The following is a 23349-nucleotide window of genomic DNA, read 5'->3' on the forward strand; positions in this document are numbered from 1 at the left end:
CTGATGGCCTGTAAAATGGTGTCCCATTACCAAGGTGCCACACAAGAAACATCTCATGATGGGTAAAACCAGCGAGCTGTCACAAGACCTTTGCAACCTTGCTATTGCAAAACATCCTGATGGCTTTGGTTACACAAAATTTTCGAAACTTCTGAACGTACCAGTGAGCTGTGTTGGGTCCTTAACCTGGAAGTGGAAAAAAAAACTTAATTTCACCATGAACCGGCCTCGCAAGATTTGAGACAGAGGAATGAAAAGAATTATCAGAAGAGTTGTTCAAGAGCCAAGAACCACTTGTGGAGAACTACGGAAAGACCTGGAATCTGCAGGTACAATTTTTTCACAGAAAACAATAAGTAATGTACTCAAACTCCATGGCCTGTATGCATGCTCAATCTAAATACCTTTATCTTATTTGCACCATTACTTTGATCTTTTAACATCTTGGCTACTTGCCTATATTGGTTTTACATTTCTTTTTTCACCAGGATACCTGATCTGTCCTATAAGGCTAATGTTGTTTTATTATACTTACCGTAAGGCTATATGCGCACGCTGCGTTTTTTGACGCATTTTTGCTGCGTTTTTTGGTGCAATTTTGTTGTCATAACTTTCTGACATCTGACTTCCCAGCCAAGTCTATGAGAAGTCAGCTTTGCTATGCGCAAGTGGCAGTTTATTTGTCAGCGTTTTTTTGTCAAAAGTTTGTGACAAAAAAGATGCAGCATGTTCATTCTTTCTTGCGTTTTTGTCAACATGTGTCACCCATTAAAATCAATGAGGGCATAAAAAACGCAAGGAAAAATGCATGTTATCAAATTGGTGCGTTTGGCATGCATTTTGCATGCGATTTACCTGCGGTTTTGTCATAAAAAACGCAGCTCACCAAGTTAGTTTCAGAATAACAAAATCAATGCTGGAGTGATTTTGACATGCCGGCGTCCATGTGTCGGTGTACGTGTGTCGGTGTCCGTGTCAGTGTCGGTGCCTGTGTCGGTGTCTCTCTTGCGCTCCCTGTCTTTCTCCCCAAGAAGTACATACTCACCGATCACCAGCTGTCACACTGCTCCCCCACCTCTCATCTTCATCCCAACCCGCTCATTAGCCTCATACATATTGACTCCTACCCCGTCTGTGATTGGTTGCAGTCAGATGAGCCCCCATGCTGAGTGACAGCTGTCTGTTGTAAATACGTTTTCCAGTTTGGGGCTCCCTCTTGTGGTCAGTGCTGGCGGTGCAGTTGATGTGTGGAATGAAAGCCACACACCTGTAGAGGACTGGCAATCAGGGTCAGATTGGGCTATTTAACTGAGTAGTTTTCTCTTGTTACTTGCCGGTGGTCAATGTCTCCTGTTTGTTAAGGACATTCTGTAACCAGCTCTGCTCACTACCAGACCTCCTCTCAGATAAGTGGTCTTTGTACCGCTGCTGTTTGTTTTCCACTCTCTTGTTGTTTTTTCTTGCTTTTGATACTAATGCTTGATTCCTATTTTGTCTGTGTGAAGTTCTTGGTGGAATGGGATCATTCCCTGCTGGCAGTGTCTGTATACTTAGCTCCATGATTTTGCAAAATATTGTGTTTGTCATGCTTAGTATTAATTCAGTCCCTCATCTGTATTGTGTTTTTGGATCCCAGTAACATCAGAGTGGTGATACAATGGGGGAGAGGTTGTGTGACCTCAGGATTTTTCCATATCAGAAGTGATGGTATATATTAGGGTTTTTACGGCTGCAGACAGTTGCTCTTTCCTATCCTTTCCAATAAACATAGTTTGGGCCTCACCTTTGCTGAGTTTGTCTTTTCTGGCTTTGTACTGTGTTTTTCTATATCACCGTAGCCTTTACATGTGGGGGGATATCTATCTATCTTTGGGGACTGCTCCGAGGCAGATTAGCTTTCTTATATCTCTATCTGTGAGATTATTTAGTTTTCTGAACTTGGCTGGTTTGCTGTGAAAGTTGGAGGACTTCAGCTGTGGAGCTTGTCGCTCCACAGCTGGAGTCCTCCAGCTGTCACAGCAAACCACCCGAGTGACTAAAGTGAACAGTGCAATCAGCGGTTCCGTCACTCAGGTGTTTGCTGTCACAGTTCGAGTCCTCCACCTGTGAGCACACATCAGGCCGCGACTGAAATGAGCCGCAGCTGGAGGAGTCACGTGAGTGATGGCACCGCTGATCGTGCGGCTCACTTCAGTAGTGGCCTGAACCGCAGTGACCCCATCCGTGACGTCATTACTGCGACACCCGTCGTACTATGGGACCCGTAGCTGTTACGTCAGGGGTTCACCCTAGTTTATTCTGATCGCTGCGGCTCTGTCCACACTCAGCTAGCAGCCATGCTGTATGACCACTGGCTGTGACAGGACAGGGATGTAGCAGAGCTGGAAGTGTTGTGGGACCTCGTGTGGATTACTTCGGACCTGGAGGGGTGTTTTGGGGGTTAATAAAATGGTGAAAGAGGGTGACTTTTTATTTTATTTCAAATAAAGGATTTTTTGGCTGTTTGTGGATATTTACTTTCACTTACAGATTAGTGATGTGGGGTGTCTCATAGATGCATAACATCACTAACCAAGGGCTTAGTGGCAGCTATGGGCTGCTGCCATTAACTCCTTATTACCCTGATTGCCACCACACCAGGGCAATGGGAAGAGCCGATCCAGCGCCAGAATTGGCGCATCTTAAGGATGCGCCACTTTTGGGGCGGCTGTGAGCTGCTATTGTTAGATTGGAAAAAGGCCAAATAACGATGGCCCTATCCACCATGATAATATCAGCCCCCAGTTGTCTGCTGCACCTTGGCTGATATTAGAAAAATGAGGGGATCCCACGTAATTTTTTTTTTAATAAATCAAATAATTAAAAAATAAGTGTGGGATCCCCTCTATTTTTCATAACCAGCCAAGGTACAGCAGAGAGCTGAGGGTTGCAGTCTGCACCTGCTGCTGTTCCTGTGCTGGATATGAAAAATGGGGGGGACCCCATGTCATTTTTTTTACCCCCCCCCCCAAAAAATAAAGAAGCTAACTAAGCTGGCTATCCCTCTATCAAGCTATTCTGTTATTATTATCTATCTAGCTATTCTATTTTTTCTATCTATCATCTATTCTAGCTATCTATCCATTATCCTTTCCTATTGTATTTTGTTTCTCCTTTAAAAAAACGCAATGACAAAAATGCACCAAAAATGCACTAAAAAGGCACCTACTATACAAGTGTTTTTTTGGGACATTTCCAGGCTCTCTCTGACAAGGTGCAGTTTTGGGTGCAGTTTGTGTGCAGAAAAAACTGCAGTGTGCGCATGCTGCCTGTTTCCTCCACTTTCTGTTGTTGTCTGCCATCTAGTGCACTGTCCTTGTACTACGCCCCATATTTTATTTTATTTTCTACTTTACAATAAAGTTTATGTTTTACCTTTCAATCTTTGTTCATATTCTTGTGAATTTTTCTTAGTTTTGCTAAACTTCAACCATTACATCCATAACTTATTTCTGAGCAGTGCATGGTGGAATTTTATTTACATTTTGACACTGCTTTATTTATTCACCCTTTGCTCAGTTTAATTGGCTGAAATTTGGTATTTCTTTAAGATGTGACGAGTGTTTGTGTGAAAAAATCAACCACAATCACCCCCGAGCAATGCATATGGCTATTTTCTTCATGTCTTTAGGTGTCTTTAAGGTGTCACTTTTGTACAAAGTATTTAAATAAATTTCAGTAGGCGTGTTCGATACTTTTTCCTTGGTTATTTCTCATTATTACAAATCAATAAATTTATGGACATCTATGGTTTGATTTATTTGTCTTTGTGAAATAGATGGGTTGTTACCAACATCTGGTGAGAAATTCAAGTCAATAGAACCTTAAGAAATATATGTACGGTAGTTAGAAAATTGGTGACCTGTTCAATCTTTATTTCACCCGCTGTATGTATACAGTATACAGAATACAGTATACCAATAAGGGTACAGTTCCACTTGCGCATACATTCTGATGCGAGAGCATCGGAAGCGATATGCTAATGACCTTCTGCTGCGAGCGTCAGAGGGAGGTGCATGAGCCGAGAATTGCTGCCAAACACAGCATGCTGCGATTCATTTCTCAGGCCGATATGGCATGAGAAATCAATCACAGATGGACATTGCCTTATAGTTTTGCATTGGTGCAAGTGCAGTCCAATGTTTTATTGGATAGCACTCATTCGTGCAAAACGCAAGAGGAACCGTACCCTATGATTGATTATTTTGACGGGGCATGCCTACAAAACTATTTACATATAAAATCCTGACATTAGCTTAAAAAGGTTGTCCCCTACTTTTACATTGATGGCCTATTCTCAGGATAGGTCATCAATGTCTGATCGGCTGGGATCCGACACCGCACACCCCAGCCAATCAGCTGCTTGGAACCGGCTGCAGCAGCCGGAAATGCTCAATTCCGGAGTTGCTTCTTCCTCTGATGGTGGGCACAGATATTGCACATCCACCTCCTATTGATCTGAATGGGAGGCAGATGTGCAGTACCCAGCCGCAGCCACTATCAGAAGATGGAGCAGATCTGAAACTGAGTATTTCAGGCTGCCGCTGCCAGAACCGAGAACAGCTGATAAGTGGGGGTGCAGGGTGTCGGATCCCAGACGATTAGACATAGATGACTATCCTGAGGATAGGCCTTCAATGTAAAAGTAGTGTACAACCCCTTTAATAAAGTATATACTGCTAACGTCTTGGTTCCAGATAACACAAGACACCTTTAGAAACCTTGTCCAGTCAACATCTCAACAAGTCAAAGCTGTTCTGTCAGCATAATGTAAACCTGCAGAATATTAGGCGGGTGATATTAATTTTCTGGCTGAACCATGTAATATATAATATACTGTAAAAATAATTGTATGCCCTTGGTTTATTCCAGGTTGATCTGCAAAAAGTCTTCCTACTCTCCGGAATACAAACACAAGGAGCAAGTAAAATATTCACCCAGTATTACATCAAAGAGTTCTTTGTTGCATATAGTAAGGACAATAGAAGATGGAACGTTTTCAAAGGAAACAGCACAGCTACACATAAGGTAAAGACAAGGAACGTTTTATTACTTTTTTTCTATCACTATTTTAGGACATCATTTTCTACATAATTTTCTCCAAAAAAATCACTTTTGTCAAAGAGTAAAACATTTTTAATCTTTTCTTAGTTATCTCTAATTCTGGTGAAAAAATAATGTAGTTATTGTTACAGGGGCTCAAGTTTTGCCGCCTAACTTTCCTAGTGTTCCCAAAGGCAGTAGACCTTTCCAGCTGTGCAGGGATTAGTAATGGCTACATTTTTCATTTTGACAGAAGACAACTCAAGATGTTTTTTGGCTATATCGCCTTTTCTCTGTTGATATTTACGTGGCTTACCAATTGGACGTTCCTTGTCTGTGGCATCGCCGTGTAAAAAGCACTACACAGCTCAGTTCACACTCTATATACACCCTCCTCCGTACAATCAACATTCACTAATCACTAGGAAAGAAAGTTGTTTAAGACCAAATTTCTGAAACTACTTTAGTTTGCAGTTGTTATGCATGTCATGTTATGAATTTTATAGGAGATTATATTCCGGGCCAGCATTCAACTGAAAAGGACATCTAGGAGACACATTGTGAAAACAGCCCTTTCAGATGTTCTCTATCAATGGACTTTACCGAAAGCACAAGTTGAAGCTGCTTGGTTGAAAGTAGCTGAGGGCTGTCTTCAGAATGCTCCTCCCACATGTCATTTTCATTTTGATGTAGTAGTGCTATAGAGGAGCACTCCTACAGTTCTTTTATGGACCCCTTATTATCAATCAATAATGTATTTACACTGTTTGAATTCCAATACTTACCCATTCTACTATTTCCAGCACTGCTCCAGTCCTTTTCTGCATCTTGAGACGTCAATTCTGAGCAGTGTATTCTGTGTGGACTAGAGTTTGCTTTCTTAATGTATCGTAATGTAAGAAGGGGTGGGGCCTCGGCCAACAGAAAAATGTTGCTTCGTGGTATCAGCTTTGTTGGCTGAGGCCCCGCAACTTCTGCTTACATGGGTATGACCTCACACATGTCCTGCTAGTGAAAAAGTGAATAGATTGTATAATACTTATGCTAAATCTATCAGGGGGAGGGGATAACTATGAATACCCCCCTGCTATTATCTGATCATCAGCTGCTGTCACTCAACAAGCTACTGATTTTAAAACTTTACTTTCTTGGATTTCAAAACCTAAACATCCGAGCTGACCACTAAAGGTATGTAGAGGATCAACCTGATAGTGCCAGTATAGCACTGGCTTTAGGTTATTTACGAAAATCCTGGTGATTTGTTCCCTTTAAGACTGGGTCTTCTTGCTTGTGATTATTTATTACTGAAGAAAACTACTGTAAAATAACTCAACATACAATATCAACAGCCCAGACTGGAGATTCCATTATTTTTATTGTCACAACATGTACTAACTGGGGATAAGGAGAATTTAAGAGTACAATATTATTTTATTTATTGGATGACATTTTACTGCTCAACTTGGCACATTGAATTAATATTGTCAAAATCAGTGTAACATTGGGGTAGCAGGAGACTATCAGTATATGATATTAGTCAATATTGACTCTAGGGACCTACTGATCAACTAGATACAAATATTACATTCACAAATTTACCTATGCTTCTATCTATATATATAATTGCCTTATTCTGCCTGTCTGTCTGTCTGTCATGCTTCAAAATTGTGTCCTTCCGGTGACATTGTGTCCTTACGGTGACACAAAGCTGATTGGCCGCTGGGCTCGCCATGGCCCCGCCCCCCCACACCGATTGGCCGCTCGCCCAGCCTGCGCCCCCACACGGATTGGCCAGCCGCTCGCCCAGGCTCCGCCCCCCCACAGATTGGCCTCTCGCCCCGGCACCCTGCAGGCATTGGCAACTCGGCCACGCCACGCCCCGCCCCCCTCACGCAATGGACGTTAGCTCTGCCCCCCCCCTCCCCGAACTGACACGGTCACGGCTCCCAGGTGAGTACTGTACAACCCCCCCCCCTCCAACGGGAGCCCACATCAGCGTACGCCGCCAACCCAGCCGACACTTACCCTCACATTGCTGGCCTTGCCGCCGTATGCTGGTGTGGGCTCCCGTGCGAGTGGGGGACGTGATGCGCTGGTAACCATGGTAGCATAGTTACCAGCACATCAAGGTCCTGCAGCGGCGGAAGATCCACACGCACACACATAACAGCACACACACACACATACACACACATCAGATCACACTCACTCTCACACACACCTCACACACACATCACATCGCATCCACACACTCACAGCATCCGTCGATATCGCTTGCTTCTCGGCCTCGATACTGTGCTGCTGTGACCTTCCAGGACCTGACGGAGGATCACATGGCCAGAAGCATGTGGTATCTCCGGATGTTGTGAGTATCAGCGCGTATGTGCGATTTCGTCAGTGTCTGTGTGTGTGAGTGTATGCGATCGGGTGTGTGTGAGTGTATGCGATCGGGTGTGGGTGAGTGTATGCGATCGGGTGTGGTGAGTGTATGCGATCGGGTGTGTGTGAGTGTATGCGATCGGTTGTGTGTGTGAGTGTATGCGATCAGTTGTGTGTGTGAGTGTATGCGATCGGGTGTGTGTGAGTGTCGGCAGAGGAGCACGGCGTGCTGGAGGAGGCTGGGAGCAGAGAGGCTGATCTTGGGGAAGGCTGGGAGTGGGAGGCTGATGCTGGGGGAGACTGGGAGGGGAAGGCTGATGCTGAAGGAGGCTGGGAGGAGAGAGGCTGAACCTGGGGAAGGCTGGGAAGGGGAGGCTGATGCTGAGGGAGGCTGGAAGGAGAGAGGCTGATGCTGGGGGAGGCTGGAAGGAGAGAGGCAGAGGCTGGGAGGAGAGAGGCTGATGCTGGGGAAGGCTGATGCTGAGGGAGGCTGGGAGGGGAAAGCTGATGCTGGGGAAGGCTGGGAGGACGGAGGCTGGGAGGAGAGAGGCTGATCCTGGGGAAGGCTGGGAGAGGGAGGCTGATGCTGGGGGAGGCTGGAAGGAGAGAGGGTGATGCTGGGGGAGGCTGGAAGGAGAGAGGCTGATGCTGGGGGAGGCTGATGCTGGGGGAGGCTGGGAGGACGGAGGCTGGGAGGAGAGAGGCTGATCCTGGGGAAGGCTGGGAGAGGGAGGCTGATGCTGGGGGAGGCTGGAAGGAGAGAGGCTGATGCTGGGGGAGGCTGGAAGGAGAGAGGCTGATGCTGGGGGAGGCTGATGCTGGGGGAGGCTGGGAAGAGAGAGAGGCTGGGAGGAGAAAGGCTGATGCTGGGGAAGGCTGGGAGGAGAGAGGCTGATGCTGGGGACAGAGAGGAGAGGCTGATGCTGGGAGGAGAGAGGCTGATGCTGGGATGAGAGAGGCTGATCCTGGGGAAGGCTGGGAGGGGGAGGCTGAGAGAAGAGAGGCTGATGCTGAGGGAGGCTGAGGCTGGGGTAGGCTGGGAGGAGAGAGGCTGATGCTGTGAGGAGAGAGGCTGATGCTGGGAGGAGAGAGGCTGATGCTGGGAGGAGAGAGGCTGATGCTGCAGGCAGAGAGGCTGATGCTGCGGGCAGAGAGGCTGATGCTGGTGCAGCATGGGGGATGGAGCACGATGGGGGGTGCGCAGCATGGGGGATGGAGCACGATGGGGAGTGCGCAGCATGGGGGATGGAGCACGTTTGGGAGTGCGCAGCATGGCGGATGGACCACGTTTGGGAGTGCGCAGCATGGAGGATGGAGCACGTTTGGGAGTGCGCAGCATGGCGGATGGACCACGTTTGGGAGTGCGCAGCATGGGGGATGGAGCACGTTTGGGAGTGCGCAGCATGGCGGATGGAGCACGTTTGGGAGTGCGCAGCATGGCAGATGGACCACGTTTGGGAGTGCGCAGCATAGCGGATGGACCACGTTTGGGAGTGCGCAGCATGGCGGATGGACCACGTTTGGGAGTGCGCAGCATGGCGGATGGAGCACGTTTGGGAGTGTGCAGCATGGCGGATGGAGCACGTTTGGGAGTGCGCAGCATGACGGATGGAGCACGTTTGGGAGTGCGCAGCATGGCGGATGGAGCACGTTTGGGAGTGCGCAGCATGCCGGATGGTGCACGATGGGAAGTGCGCAGTATGGCGGATGGAGCACGTTTGGGAGTGCGCAGTATGGCGGATGGAGCACGTTGGGGAGTGCGCAGCATGGCGGATGGAGCACGTTTGGGAGTGCGCAGTATGGCGGATGGACCACGTTTGGGAGTGCGCAGCATGGCGGATGGAGCACGTTTGGGAGTGCGCAGCATGGCGGATGGAGCACGTTTGGTAGTGCGTAGCATGGCGGGTGGAGCACGTTTGGGAGTGCGCAGCATGGCGGATGGAGCATGATGGGGGGTGCGCAGCATGGCGGATGGAGCACGTTTGGGAGTGCGCAGCATGGCGGATAGAGCACGATAGGGAGTGCGCAGCATGGCGGATGGAGCACGTTTGGGAGTGCGCAGCATGGGGGATGCAGCACGATGGGGAGTGCGCAGTATGGCGGATGGAGCACGTTTGGGAGTGCACAGCATGGCGGATGGACCACGTTTGGGAGTGCGCAGCATGGCGGATGGAGCACGTTTGGGAATGCGCAGCATGGGGGATGCAGCACGATGGGGAGTGCGCTGCATGGGGGATGGAGCACAATGGGGGGTGCGCAGCATGGGGGATGGAGCACGTTTGGGAGTGCGCAGCATGGCGGATAGAGCACGATGGGGAGTGCGCAGCATGGCGGATGGAGCACGTTTGGGAGTGCGCAGCATGGGGGATGCAGCACGATGGGGAGTGCTCAGTATGGCGGATGGAGCACGTTTGGGAGTGCGCTGCATGGCGGATGGACCACGTTTGGGAGTGCGCAGCATGGCGGATGGAGCACGTTTGGGAGTGCGCAGCATGGGGGATGCAGCACGATGGGGAGTGCGCTGCATGGGGGATGGAGCACGATGGGGGGTGCGCAGCATGGGGGATGGAGCACGATGGGAGGTGCACACCTCCCCCCAACACACAAACACACACACACGCGCACTGCACAACACACACACACTGGGAACCACAAACAATGCCCTACACAGACACCCACACACACAGACAACGCTGCACACACACAACACCCAACACACAAACACCGCAGCACACACAAATATACGCACATACCGCACAACACACACATTGCTCAAAACATACCTCCCCCCAAAACACACCACACACACACAAACCGCACAACACACACACACACACAATGCTACAGACACACAGCGCTCCACAAACAACGCAACACACGCAACACACATACAACACCGCTCTCACCCCCCGCCACACCCAGAACATGTACAGCCCCTACACAAACACTTGGTAACTACACACAACAACATCTATATATATATATATATATATATATATATATATATATATATATAACAAAAATCATACATGAACTACACAATACGTAAATTCTAGAATACCCGATGCGTAGAATCGGGCCACCGTCTAGTATTATAATATACTAGGTAGTTTGTAAAATGAATGATGAAATTCTTCCATCATCTATACATACTGTAGTAAAACAAGTGTAATATGCCAACTACTGATTATGTTGGGGCAAAGAGGTGTTTTACTACAAAGAGGCCCACCAGAGGATCCTCCTGTTCTCCTGTGGGCCAGTCCAAGTTTAATCAAGATCATTGGTAATGTTATCCCTTTAATTCATCTTTTTTACTCTTACAGCTTTTTGAAGGTAATTCTGACTCACATAGTATAAAAGAAAACCTATTTGACCCACCAATTCCTGCACGGTACATCAGGGTGTTTCCTACAAGGTTCGAAAATCAGCCTGCTCTTCGTATGGAGCTACTTGGATGTGAATTACAAGGTAATAGTCAGTCTCAATTTTGAATTTCAAGTGCATTTTAATAAATTAGAATATCATCAAAACGTTAATTTATTTCAGTAATTCAATACAAAAAGGGAAGCACATATATTATACTAGAAGGTGGCCCGATTCTAACGTATCGGGTAGTCTAGAATGTGTATGTAGCAGATTGAATAATAAGGTAATGAATGGACTGGATGGGTTAGGTTTAATTTAGTATTCTTATAATTGTTTATTGGTTTTAAAATGACAAACAACAGAAGGAACAATTTTAATAGATGAGTCTAATGTTTAATAATGTCAATGGCTTGTAATGAAAGAAGGCCATGAACAGTGTAAAGTTAAAGGGAACCTGTAACCTAGAATATGCGTTCTGACCTATCAGCGGACGCATGTATGCCCTAATCACACCTCCCTACCCATCCCTGTGTTATAAAATTGTATAATATGAAAGTAATAAAAAAAGTTTTATTACCTTCAGATTTCCTATGTAAATTAGAGAGCTTCTGGTCACAGACGTCTGCATACTTTCCGTGGTATCACGCCCCTGTGGGCGTGATACCATGGAGTCACATGAGAGACGCCACCGTCACTCATTCTATCCTGGGCGCATTGTGGCAGGCTTCTTTTCCGGGTGTTCACGCGCCGGCTTCAGACGCGCACTGCTCATGTGCAGTGCTCGTCTGAAACTGACAAGGAGAACTCGGAAGAGAAGCCTGTCGCAATAGTAAGTGTAAACGCTTGCAGGATAGCATGAGCGACGGTGATGTCGCTCATGTGACTCCATGGTATCACGTCCACAAGGGCGTGATACCTTGGAAAGTATGCAGGGGCAAGGTGCCGCCCCTGTGACCAGAAGCTCTCTAATTTACATAGGAAATATGAAGGTAATAAAACATTTTTTATTACTTTCATATTATACAATTTTACAACACAAGGATGGGTAGGAAGGTGTAATTAGGGCACACATGCGTCTGCTGATAGGTCATAACGCATATTCTAGGTGACAGGTTCCCTTTAAGCAAAAATATGCTGATGCTGTGATGTGGCCCAATGCTGGTATGTGCCCACATCGTGATGCAGCCACCATCCTGACATGTGCCCCAATCCTGCGGGGTAATGTGTGCGGGAGGGCGGAGTGCGGGGTGGGTGGAGCCGAGCGGGGCCATGGCGCTGAGGACGTCAGTGCTGGGGACAGGTGACTATCCAGGTGTGTGTGTGTGCGTGTGTGTGTGTTCAGTGTATACATGCGGAGGGCGGAGTTCGGGGGGCAGAGCCAAGCGGGGTAATGTGTGCGGGGGGCGGAGTGCGGGGGGGTTTAGCGGAGCGCGGGGGGGTTTAGCGGAGCGGGGCCATGGCGCTGAGGACGTCAGTGCTGGGGACTGCATGGCTGGGGACAGGTGACTATTCGTGTGTGTGTGTTCAGTGTATACATGTGGAGGGCAGAGTGTGGGGGTAGTGGAGCCATTCGGGGTAATGTGTGCGGGGGGCGGAGGTGAGCGGTAGGTATGTGTCGCCTGGGTTGCCGGTGTGGGCTCCCAGGGGTGCAGCACTCACCAGGGAGACGGGGCTCCATGTAGGTGCGGGGAATAGTGTCAGGCGTCGTCCTGTCGGCCCGTAGTTCGGGCTGTTCAGTTAGGCTCCTTGCACACGTAGCCAGGGTAAATATCGGGTAACTAAGCAAAGCGCTTTGCTTGGTTACCCGATATTTACCTTGGTTACCAGCGTACACCGCTTAGCGCTGGCTCCTTGCACATGTAGCCAGGGTAAATATCGGGTAACTAAGCAAAGCGCCTTGCTTAGTACCCCGATGTGTATCCTGGTTACGTGTGCAGGGAGCCTTAGCTGAGCCGTTGGTCGCAGGCTCTTTAGCGCATGCGCTGTGGCGACGGATGTCCCTATAATGACGTCATTTTTGAGCAAGACAGACAGAATAAGGCAATTATATGTATAGATAGAGTCATTACACACAGAGTGATCTATTTCAAGTGTTTATTTCTGTTAATGTCGATTATGGCTTACAGTCAATGACAACCCAAAAGCCATTATGCCAGAAAATTATATTATATAAGACCAACTGAAGAAATGATTTTAAACTCAGAAATGTTGGCCTACTGAAAAGTCTGTATAGTAAATGCCTCAACACTTGGTCGGGGCTCCTTTTGCATGAATTACTGCATCCCATGGAGGTGATCAGCCTGTGGCACTGCTGAGGTGTTATGAAAGCCCCAGTTGCTTTGATAGCCGCCTTCAGCTCATCTGCATTGTTGGGTCTGGAGTCTCTCATCTTCCTCTTGACAATGCCCCATAGATTCTCTATGGGGTTTAGGTCAGGAGAGTTTGCTGGCTAATCAAGCACGGTGATACTGTGGTTACTAAACCAGGTATTGGTACTTTTGGCAGTGTGGACAGGTGCCAAGTCCTGCTGGAAAATGAAATTTCCATCTCCAAAAAACTTGTTGGCAGAGGGAAGCATGAAGTGCTCTAACATTTAACAAGATGTTTGCACTGACTTTGGTCTTGATAAAACACAGTGGACCTACACAAGCAGATGACATGTCTCCCCAAACCATCCCTGATTGTGGAAACTTCACACCAGACCTCAAGCAGCTTGGATTGTGGCCTTTCCACTCTTCCTTCCTCTGGGACCTTGATTTCCAAATGAAATGCAAAATTTACTTTCATCTGTAAACAACACTTTAAACCACAGAGCAGCAGTCCAGTTCTTTTTCTCCTTGGCCCAGGTAAGACGCTTCTGGCGTTGTCTATTGGTCATGAGTGGCTTGACACAAGGAAAAACGACAGTTGTCGCCCATGTCCTGGATACATCTATGTGGTGGCTTTTGAAGCACTGACTCCAGCAGCAGTCCACTCTTTGGGAACCTCCCCAAAATTTTTGAATGCCTTTTCTTAACAATCCTATCAAGGCTGCGGTTAGCTCAGTTACTTGTGCACCTTTTTCTACAACACTTTTTCCTTCCACTCAACTTTTCATTAACTCTATTTGTGATGACTATATACTATATGTGTTTACCTTTTTGTATTGAATTACTGAAATAATTTAACTTTCTGATGATATTCTAATTTATTGAGATGCACTAGTATAATTTTTCTTATAATACTCTTGTTTGCTATTAGTGAATTCATTATTTCATATCTATATTATTGTTGCCTTTTACTCTAATAAGGATACCTAATGTAGTAAAACAATCTGTTTTGTAGGTTGTTCTGCACCACTTGGTATGGAGAGCTATAAGATCAAAGATGCACAAATAACAGCGTCCTCACACAAGACCTCCTGGTACACATCCTCATGGCTTCCATCCTTGGCACGTCTTAATAAGGCTGGTAGTGTTAACGCTTGGCAAGCAAAGGTATGGGCATGCGTCAGTCCTTCATTTTAGTGTTGTTTTTTTCAAAATAATACATGTGAGGTTATAGTGTCTTTAGAAGTTATCATATTTTCGGATTATAAGACGCACTTTTCTTCCCAAAAATTTGAGAGGAAAATGAGGGGTGCGTCTTAAAATCTGAAAGTGGTTTACCAGGGGGTGTTGAAGAGGGGTGAAATGAGGCAGGGGTAATGCGTAGCGGTGTGCTCACGCTGGTTTGTGCGGTGCTGTTCTGTGCATCGGGCGACGCGGCTCTGCTCTGTGCGGGGCTGGTGACGTGGCGCTGTTCTGTGTAGGGCTGCTCTGCTCAGCACGCAGCTGTTCTGTGCAGTGGGCGGTCATTCTGAAGATGTCGACGGTCAGCGGTCAGGGCTTCAAATAATGGCGTCTAGAGTCTCTCTCAGCTCAAGCTCTCATCTGTGCACGCACCAATTCCGGCCGCCATTATTTGAAGCCTCACTGCTGACCGCTGACATCTTCAGAATTGCCGGTAACTCACCGCCTCCCGCGCAGAGCAGAGCCGAGCCTCGTCACCAGGTCCGCACAACAGAGTCGAGCTGCATCACTAGGCCCGCACAGCAGAGCTGAGCTACATCACCAGGCCCGCACAGCAGAGCCAAGCTGCATCACCAGGCCCACACAACAGAGCCGAGCTGTGTCACCAGGCCTGCACAACAGAGCCGAGCTGCGTCAGCAGGCCCGCACAGCAGATCCAAGCCGCGTCACCAGGCCCGCAGAGCCGAGCCGCACCACCAGGCCCTCACAGCAAAGCCTTGTCACCAGGCCCACACAGCAGAGCCAAGCCACATCACCAGGACTACACAGCAGAGCCAAGCCACGTCACCAGGCCCACACAGCAGAGCCGAGTCGTGTCGCCAGGCCCACACAGCAGAGCCAAGCCATGTTACCAGGCCCACACAGCAGAGCCGAGCCGCGTCACCAGGCCCACACAGCAGAACCGTGTCACCACCCTGCACAGAGCAGCGCCCGCAGTGAGTATCTGGGCCTCCCTCTGTACCACTGGCAGCATTACAGTACTCCAGTACTGCCCGTGCCTCCTGTTACCCCCGCTTCGCTGCTGCCCCCTTCTCCCTGATATAACATCACCGGATTATAATACGGACCCCATATTTTTCTTTTTTCTACCTTTTTTTCTCCAAATTTGGGGTGCGTCTTATAAGCTGGTGTGTCTTATGAAACGAAAAATACGGTATATTCCTGGTGGTGTAAATGTTTTATAAATAACATTCCTAGTGATAAAGAGGTTTTATAAAAAAAAAATATCCTGCTGCTACAAATGCTTAAATTAATATTACTGATGATCTAGAGATTTTATAGACTTTATCACTGATGATATAGAGCTTGTATAAAAATATATTCCTGACTCTACAGGTGTTATAAATAATATTCTTTGTAATCTAGAGGTTTTATACATAACATTCCTGGTAATGTAGAGGTTTTATAAATAACATCCCTGATGATCTAGAGGTTTTGTAGAGTTATAGATTATATCCCTGATGATGTAGAGCTTGTATAAAAATATATTGCATTGAAGAAATTCTGGTACTCCGATTGTCCGTAAAATTGTAGCTTTATTCGTACATAATAAAGTGTTATGAAACATGAAATCCTGGGCCCACATGGCGCTACCTTACGTGTTTCAGAACACATCCTTGCTCATAGGTATATGGATATGGATGTGTTCCGAAATGAGTAAGATGGGGCCTTGTCTGCACAGGATTTCATGTTTTTATAACACTTTATGATGTACGAATAAAGCAACAGTATTACGGTAGATCAGAGTGCCAGAATTTCTTCAATTTCTAGTTCACTTGTAGACGCCAGCCACTTTTGGTGCACCTGTGGATCCATCGGATATATGGGTCATGTTTCCTCCATTCCCCTTTTCCCTTCCATATAAAAATATATTTCTGACTTTATGTTACAAATAATATTCCTGGTAATGTATAGGTTTTATACATACGGTAATATTCCTGGTGCTCTAGAGCGTTTAGGAATAATAAAGTTCCTGGGGATGTAAATGTACATTTTTCCAGGTGTTCAATAAGTAATATCCCTGGTGGTGTAGAGGTTTTCTAAATTATTTTACTGGTGGTCTGGAGGTTTTCCTATTTACTGTAAAGAATAGAAGTTGACTTTCCACTAAATGTTGTATGGAGTTACAGTGTTACGCTGTGCGCATCTTTTACCTTTACCTTTGTCAGTGGTATGTGTCACTATGCTGCTTGCCAGAAAAGATTCTCCAGGCCGTGATTGGAGTAGCATTTCTGGCAAGATAATTGTTGCCACTTTTCTACAATTTGAGCATAGCCTCGTCCTACCCCACCTGCTCACCAGGATTGCCCAGTTCAGAGGAGCTGCTTCGGGAAGTGTACCGCCCCGCGGGCTCGGCTGCGACCGCCGAGCCGCTCGGATCCGTGCTCGTATGGTGGGTGGTGGCTCGAGCCTCTCACGGACCCGGGGGTCACGTCGCTCTGCAAGGGAGTTGGCGCTACACTCAGGGACTTGACGGGGAGTTCCACGGCCGGGGCCGCGGTGGTTTGGGATGTAAGTTCGTGACGCCACCCACGGGTTGTGGTGAATGATGGACACCACCGCTGCCGTTAACTAGGCCTCCTGGGGACGGTGTTGCGCAGCTTGGTGTTGACCCCCTCCGTGGGTAGTGGAGCGATGGTCCCGGGGGCCTGAGGGAAGTGCTGAAGCGTGGGAGCGGGTACGTGCTGATGCTGTGCGGCGCGGTGCGCGGCCCGTAGGCACTGGTGTACTCACTATGACACAATACACTGGAGTCTCTGGTAAACCAAACGGGGTGATGAACGGGGCCCGCAGCCGGCTGCAGCTTCTTCCAAAATAGGTTGGTGGTTTCCGCCTTTCTCCTGCACCTCTTTGTATGAAGTTTGACTCCTATGCTTAAGCAACGGTAGTCCGCTCCCCGACTTGTATATGCCGTAGGAGCCCATTTGCCAGCAGACGCTGGCCCTTTGGGTCTCTATGCCTTGGCGGTGGCTTTACCCTGTATGGTTGGGCTGTTGTCTTCTAACAGGTCTTGTGTGGGATAGGTCCTTAAGTCCAGTCCTCAATCAGTTGATTTGACTTGGCCCTGTCGGTTCAGGGCTTTGTACTGGGTCTGAGTACCCCTCCTGGTGCTCCGGTTTCCAATCGGTTCCCCGGTTCGGTACCGGCGGGCCACCGCCTGACCCCGGTCCCTACGGTTCCACCGGCTGTAATCCCAGCTCCTACAGGCGGCCACCACCGTCTGCCTCCTTGCCAAAGGTGACTGGGCTCTGACCCAGCCACCGGAGTAGTCTGTTGGCAGGCCTGTTCACAGGTCTGCCCTTGAACTCGTGCTCCCTCCTTCACTGTCAAGGCTACTCTCTAGACTGCTCTAGAACTTGTCGTCTGAACGTGTGTGTCTTTTCCGCCTCCAGGCCTGTGAACTCCTCGGTGGGTGGAGCCAACCACCTGGCTCCACTTCCCCTGGTGTGGACATCAAACCTGGAGGGTGGTGACAAGGGTTTCTTGGTTGGCTGCTGTCACCTACTCGGGGAGGGTGTGTGTGTGTGTGACTACCTGGGATGGCCTGACTAGTCCAGGGCATCACAGAAGCAGCTTGTATTGGCCCCTACATTTATACTGTTTTACACCTATTTCTTTTTCTTGTAGTCAAACAACAATCAACAGTGGCTACAAATAGATTTCCTTGTGACAAAGAAAATTACTGGAATGATGACCCAAGGGGCCAAATTTCTTCTAAGTGAGATGTATGTGAAGTCCTACGCTGTCCAATACAGCGACAATGGAAAGGACTGGAAATCTTATATGGACACTTCCACATCAATGGACAAGGTAACTATGGATTTGTGTAAATTTACAGAACGACATAGTGGATGGGTTTTACCGTTCCTCTTATCAACACAGTAGGTTATGTTCTTACAGAATGGTAAGACCCGGTTAGGATTCAGCTAGCTGAAGCGCTTGACAAAGATTTCACCCGGGGTGGGAAACCCCTTTAATATGCTGATGGTAGACTTTTAATAGGGGTCCCCTTTATGACTGTGTAATTAGTTTAATTTGTGTTTGGGGGGAAGAGTGATAACAGATTCCCTTTAACTATGTCTTCTCTCTACTCCTACGTATATATTAGTCCTGCAGATCTCTATTATGTAGTTGTGACGTTTGCTTAAAGGGAGTCTCTCCAGGTTTCTGCTATCCCATCTAAAAGCAGCATGTAGGGACACAGACCCTGATTCCAGTGATGCATCACTTACAGGGCTGCTTGCTGCAGGTTTCATAAAATCACTGTTTTATTCTGCTGTACATTTACCAGTTCCCTGAATGCTGAGCTCTGTATAACTCTGCCCACACCACTGATTGGAAGCTTTCTGTATACACTGTGCATAGGCAGAAAGATGCCAATCTGTGGTGGTGGCAGGGTTTTACAGAGCTCATGAATATGGAAGAGACCATGACGGCAGGTTTCCTAGGCTGCAATTCATAATCTCCTCCTGGTAAAACTGTGATTTTATCAAAACTACAGCAAAAAGTCCAGTAAGTGACATATCAAGATCCCTGTCTCTATTAAGTAGCAAAAACCATTAAGTTGTGGATTTTTATTTATAAGTGACAAAGTTATAAGTATGGTGGTTGGCCATTTATTACTACAGGTATATTAAAAAGGATTAAAAACTAAAATGCATTCTACTATTACTATTTCAGATATTCAATGGTAACAGCAACAGCCAGGGATATGCCAAGAATGAGTTCAATCCACCCATATTTTCACGATATCTGAGGATTATTCCCAAAGTTTGGAATCAAAACATTGTATTAAGGCTCGAAGTCTACGGCTGTGATATGTAAATCATTGCACTGGTTTTACTGGTTTTTATGGGCTAATCAGTTAGTTACGAGGGTTGACGTTTTCTGTACTCCAGAATCTCAGCTAGACAATCATTTTACTTTATACTGGATGAGAGCTTTAAACATTCATTCCATTTATGTTTTTATTTTCTTTTTAGTCTATTATTTATACCATTTGTTGAGGACTGTTTTCATTATTACTATATCCATGCTTCCTTTAAAAAAAGCTTATTCATTTGTGCCCATTTTTGTACATCTAAAAATCATCTAATATTCTTATGCATTTCAGTGACTTTCTGTAACCATTTATACTATGGACATTTTTTAATAAACCAAACCGTATTCTGCAATTTAAAAAAATGTTAATATAGATGACTGTGGATTTGACTCACCCCAGGGTTTTGGGGTACTCGGTTCCAGGCTGTAATTTACTGGGATAGTTCACTGGGTGGCTATTGAACTGTTCTGTGACCCTGGGGGTCGCTTAAAAAGGGGATTTTGTACAAGGGAAAAATAAGAATACAGTGTTTTTCGTGACGCCACTTGCGCTATGCAGCTATATAGGGAAAGCCGCCGCTGCAAAGTCTCTCACTGCTGGGGCTGGTGGTAGTAAGCAGCTTGGATGTAATGGCTCTCCACAAGTAGAGCTAGGCCCCAGGGGAGGATGATGGTGGTTGTAGTATCTAAGTGCAGACGTGTAGGAACAATTCAGACAACACAGGAGCTGCGGTTTAACTTGTGCTTTTCTCACTGATTTGGAGTTGTTGCAACCCGGCTGGTGCTGGTCTTTACCAATCCGGTATTCCCTTTGTTCCAGTGCCGGTGTAGTGAACTGGTGAGCTTACCTCCACGCACCTGTCTGTAGCAGTTGGTGGATCCCCGTGGCCTGGAGCATTTTGGGGTCCCCTCCTGTTATCTCCGTCCTGCCCCATACGGCAGGCAGCTTGAACCTCTCTTGGGTTGAACCTCTGTCCCTGTTCCCAGGTTCCCTCTCTGCTGCTGTGCCCCGGACACTAACGTCGGTAAGGTCCTTGATGGTCCCCTCACCAGGCAGATTGTTATCATGTGAGCCTGAAGCGTCTTCCTGAACTAGGGCTCTGTACCCCGTCGGTGCTCGGTCCAGTGAGTACTTTCGCCGTACTCTCCCTGGCAACCGTACTCCTTTTTACTCAGTAGTCACTTTACACTTTCCGTCAACACGTCACCTTTTGACTAACTGTCTGACTTTTCACTATCTGACAAGATGTCCGTCCTCTGTCCACTGCACTGACTAGCCCCTCCTACTCCCGGATTTCTGACGAGTGATTTGGAGGCGTCCCAATCAATAGGTGGCCATCCATCAGGTCCATCTCTAGCCTGTTACCCAATCTGGGGAAAAGGGCGTGGATTTGTGTGTGTGTGTTGTGGTGTTTACCAGCACTGGTCTTCCAGGAATCTGGGGTTAGCTGTAGTACCTTGTGGCACCTGACACTCAAGGGTGCCACATTTTCAGTTTAGTATACATTGTATACACAATTATTAGGTAAGTGAGTAAATGACCAAATCATCAGTTTTATGAAGATTTTCCAACTCCGAGCTGTATAAATTTGGATGAAACAGATCAGGTGAAGTGTATTTGTGTCATGGTGGAGGGGGAGGCATAAGTATATCAACACCATTTATCAAGGTGTGCAGAATTATTAGACGTCTCGTTTTTCTCAGGCAACATAGGCTAAAAATTAGATTCAACTGACTCCGAAAAGTAAAAACAAAAACTGTTAAAAGTCTAACAGAGGAATACAGCACACTTGATATTGCTCAGATATTGGGGCGTGATCACAGAGCCATCAAAAGATTTCTTGCAAATAGTCAACAGTGTCGCAAAAAAACTTGTTGAGAAATAATGATGCAAATCAACTTCCAACGATGTGGGAAAATCAAACGTGAAGCAACCAGGACCCCATTATCATATCCCAGATCTGCAACCTCCCTGGAGTGCCCAGAAGAACAAGGTGTTCACTGCTCACAGACATGACCAAGCTACAGAAGGCTAAAATCCCACCACTGATACAATAAATATGAATAAATATAAAGTTAACAGTTATTATTATCAATTATCAAAATTCAAAGAGAATAAACAAAAGAGAAATCCAAATCAAATCATTTGATGTGACCAGCCTTTGCCTTCAAAATAGCATCAACGCATCAATTCTTCTAGGTACACTTGCAAACAGATTTTAATGGAAATTAGCTGGAGGTTGTTCCAAATATCTTCAAATAACCACAGACAATATGGGGATGTAGGCTTGTGTTATCTGTTTGTCTCTTTATGTAATCCCAGACAGTCTAGATCAGAGGTCTCAAACACGCAGCCCTTGGCCCTTCTTGCGGCCCGCAGGCCTGTGGACCGTTAACGATTGCGGCCGGTGCAGTGGCCGTAGCCGTCATAGCTTTATTTCACATGAACATTTTGCCGTCGCTGCGGAGTCAAGCTCTCTCAATTTTGCTGCTGGCCAATCAGAGGCAAGCAACTGACGCGTTTGACCTTAGTTGCTCTCCTCTGATTGGCTAGCAGCTGCTATTGAGAACTTGACACTGCGCAGCGCCGGCAAGAAGCACTGACAGTGGTTGCAATCGTTACCGGGTCTACACAGGGCGTGTGTGTGTGTGTGTGTGTGTGTGTGTGTGTGTGTGTGTGTGTGTGAAAAAGGGCACAACAAGGAACCAGGATGGTATATTGCTACAAGAAGAAGTCCAGTTCAGGGGACATTACTACAAGAAGAGGACCTGCATTGGCACATTACTACAGGATGGACACATTACTACAGGATGGGCATAAGGATAGGCACATTACTACAGGATGGGCACAAGGATGGGGCACATTACTAATGGATGGTGACAAGGATGGACATATTAGTTCAGGATGGGAACAAGGATGGGCACATTACCACAGGGTGAAGACCAGGATGGGCATATTACTACCGGATGGGGACTAGGATGGGCACATTATTACAGGGTGAGGAGCAGGATAGGCAAATTACTACTGGATGCAGACCAGGATCGGCTCATTACTACAGGAAGCAGACCAGGATGGGCTCATTACTACAGCATGGGGACAAGGATGGGGTACATTACTACAAGAAGGATACAAGGATGGGCACATTACTACAGGATGGGGACATTACTACAGGGTGGGCACATTACTACAGAACGGGGACATTAGTACAGGATGGGGACCAGGATGGGAACATTACTACAGGATGAGGACCAGGATGGGGACATTACTATAGAATGGGCACAAGGATGGGGCACATTACTGCAAGAAGGGGACAAGGATGAGCACATTACTACAGGATGGGAACATTACTACAGGATGAGGACCAGGATGGGGCACATTACTACAGGATGAGGACTAGGATGGGGACATTACTACAGAATGGGCACAAGGATGGGGCACATTACTACAAGAAGGGGACAAGGATGGGCACATTACTACAGGATGGGGACATAACTACAGAATGGGGACAAGGATAGGCACATTACTGCAGGACGAGTACCAGGATGTGGCATATTACTACAGGATGAGGACATTACTACAAGATTAGGACAAGGAAGGGGCACATTACTGCAAGAAGGGGACAAGGATGGGCACATTTCTACAGGACGGGGACAATGTTGGGCACATTACCACAGAATAGAAATAAGGATGAGCACAATACTACAAGGGGATAAGGATAGGCATATTACTACAGAATGGGGAGTAGGATGGTGCCCATTGCTGCAAGAAGGGGAACAGGATGGGGGACATTACTAAAAGATTAGGACCAGGATGGGAAGATGGGAACATCGCTACAAGAATTTGGCCAAAATTATTATATGGTTATAATTGTAAAACTGTATTACTTACAAAAAGTGGATAATATGTAAAAAAAATAAAGTATGATTTTTTTTTTTTACCAGCAAAAATGTTATATATATATATATATATATATATATATATATATATATATATATATATATATACGTATATATATATACAGTATATATGCACAAAAAACCTGTACGTTTGGTATACTAAAGAAACAAACACTGTTATATCCAAAGGTGTATATAAAAAAATATGGTACCAATAAAAATGTCACTTTGACCTGAAAAAAATGCGGCCCGC

The 23349-nt window shown here is 46.7% G+C and overlaps 1 protein-coding gene across 1 annotated transcript in view; it reads left to right on the forward strand.

Annotated features, from left to right (window-relative positions):
- The window catches only part of F5 (coagulation factor V), a 158797-nt gene extending 135675 nt beyond the window's left edge, over positions 1 to 23122 (forward strand). The window contains exons 22-26 of the mRNA XM_075335550.1: positions 4912 to 5067; positions 10785 to 10929; positions 14152 to 14303; positions 18006 to 18188; positions 19059 to 23122. Coding sequence (XP_075191665.1) covers positions 4912 to 5067; positions 10785 to 10929; positions 14152 to 14303; positions 18006 to 18188; positions 19059 to 19202 — 780 coding nt within the window. The 3' untranslated portion in view covers positions 19203 to 23122. The remainder of the gene's footprint in view (positions 1 to 4911; positions 5068 to 10784; positions 10930 to 14151; positions 14304 to 18005; positions 18189 to 19058) is intronic.
- The last annotated feature ends 227 nt before the right edge of the window (positions 23123 to 23349 follow it).

The sequence above is a fragment of the Anomaloglossus baeobatrachus genome, chromosome 2, assembly GCF_048569485.1.
Source record: "Anomaloglossus baeobatrachus isolate aAnoBae1 chromosome 2, aAnoBae1.hap1, whole genome shotgun sequence".
NCBI lineage: Eukaryota > Metazoa > Chordata > Amphibia > Anura > Aromobatidae > Anomaloglossus > Anomaloglossus baeobatrachus.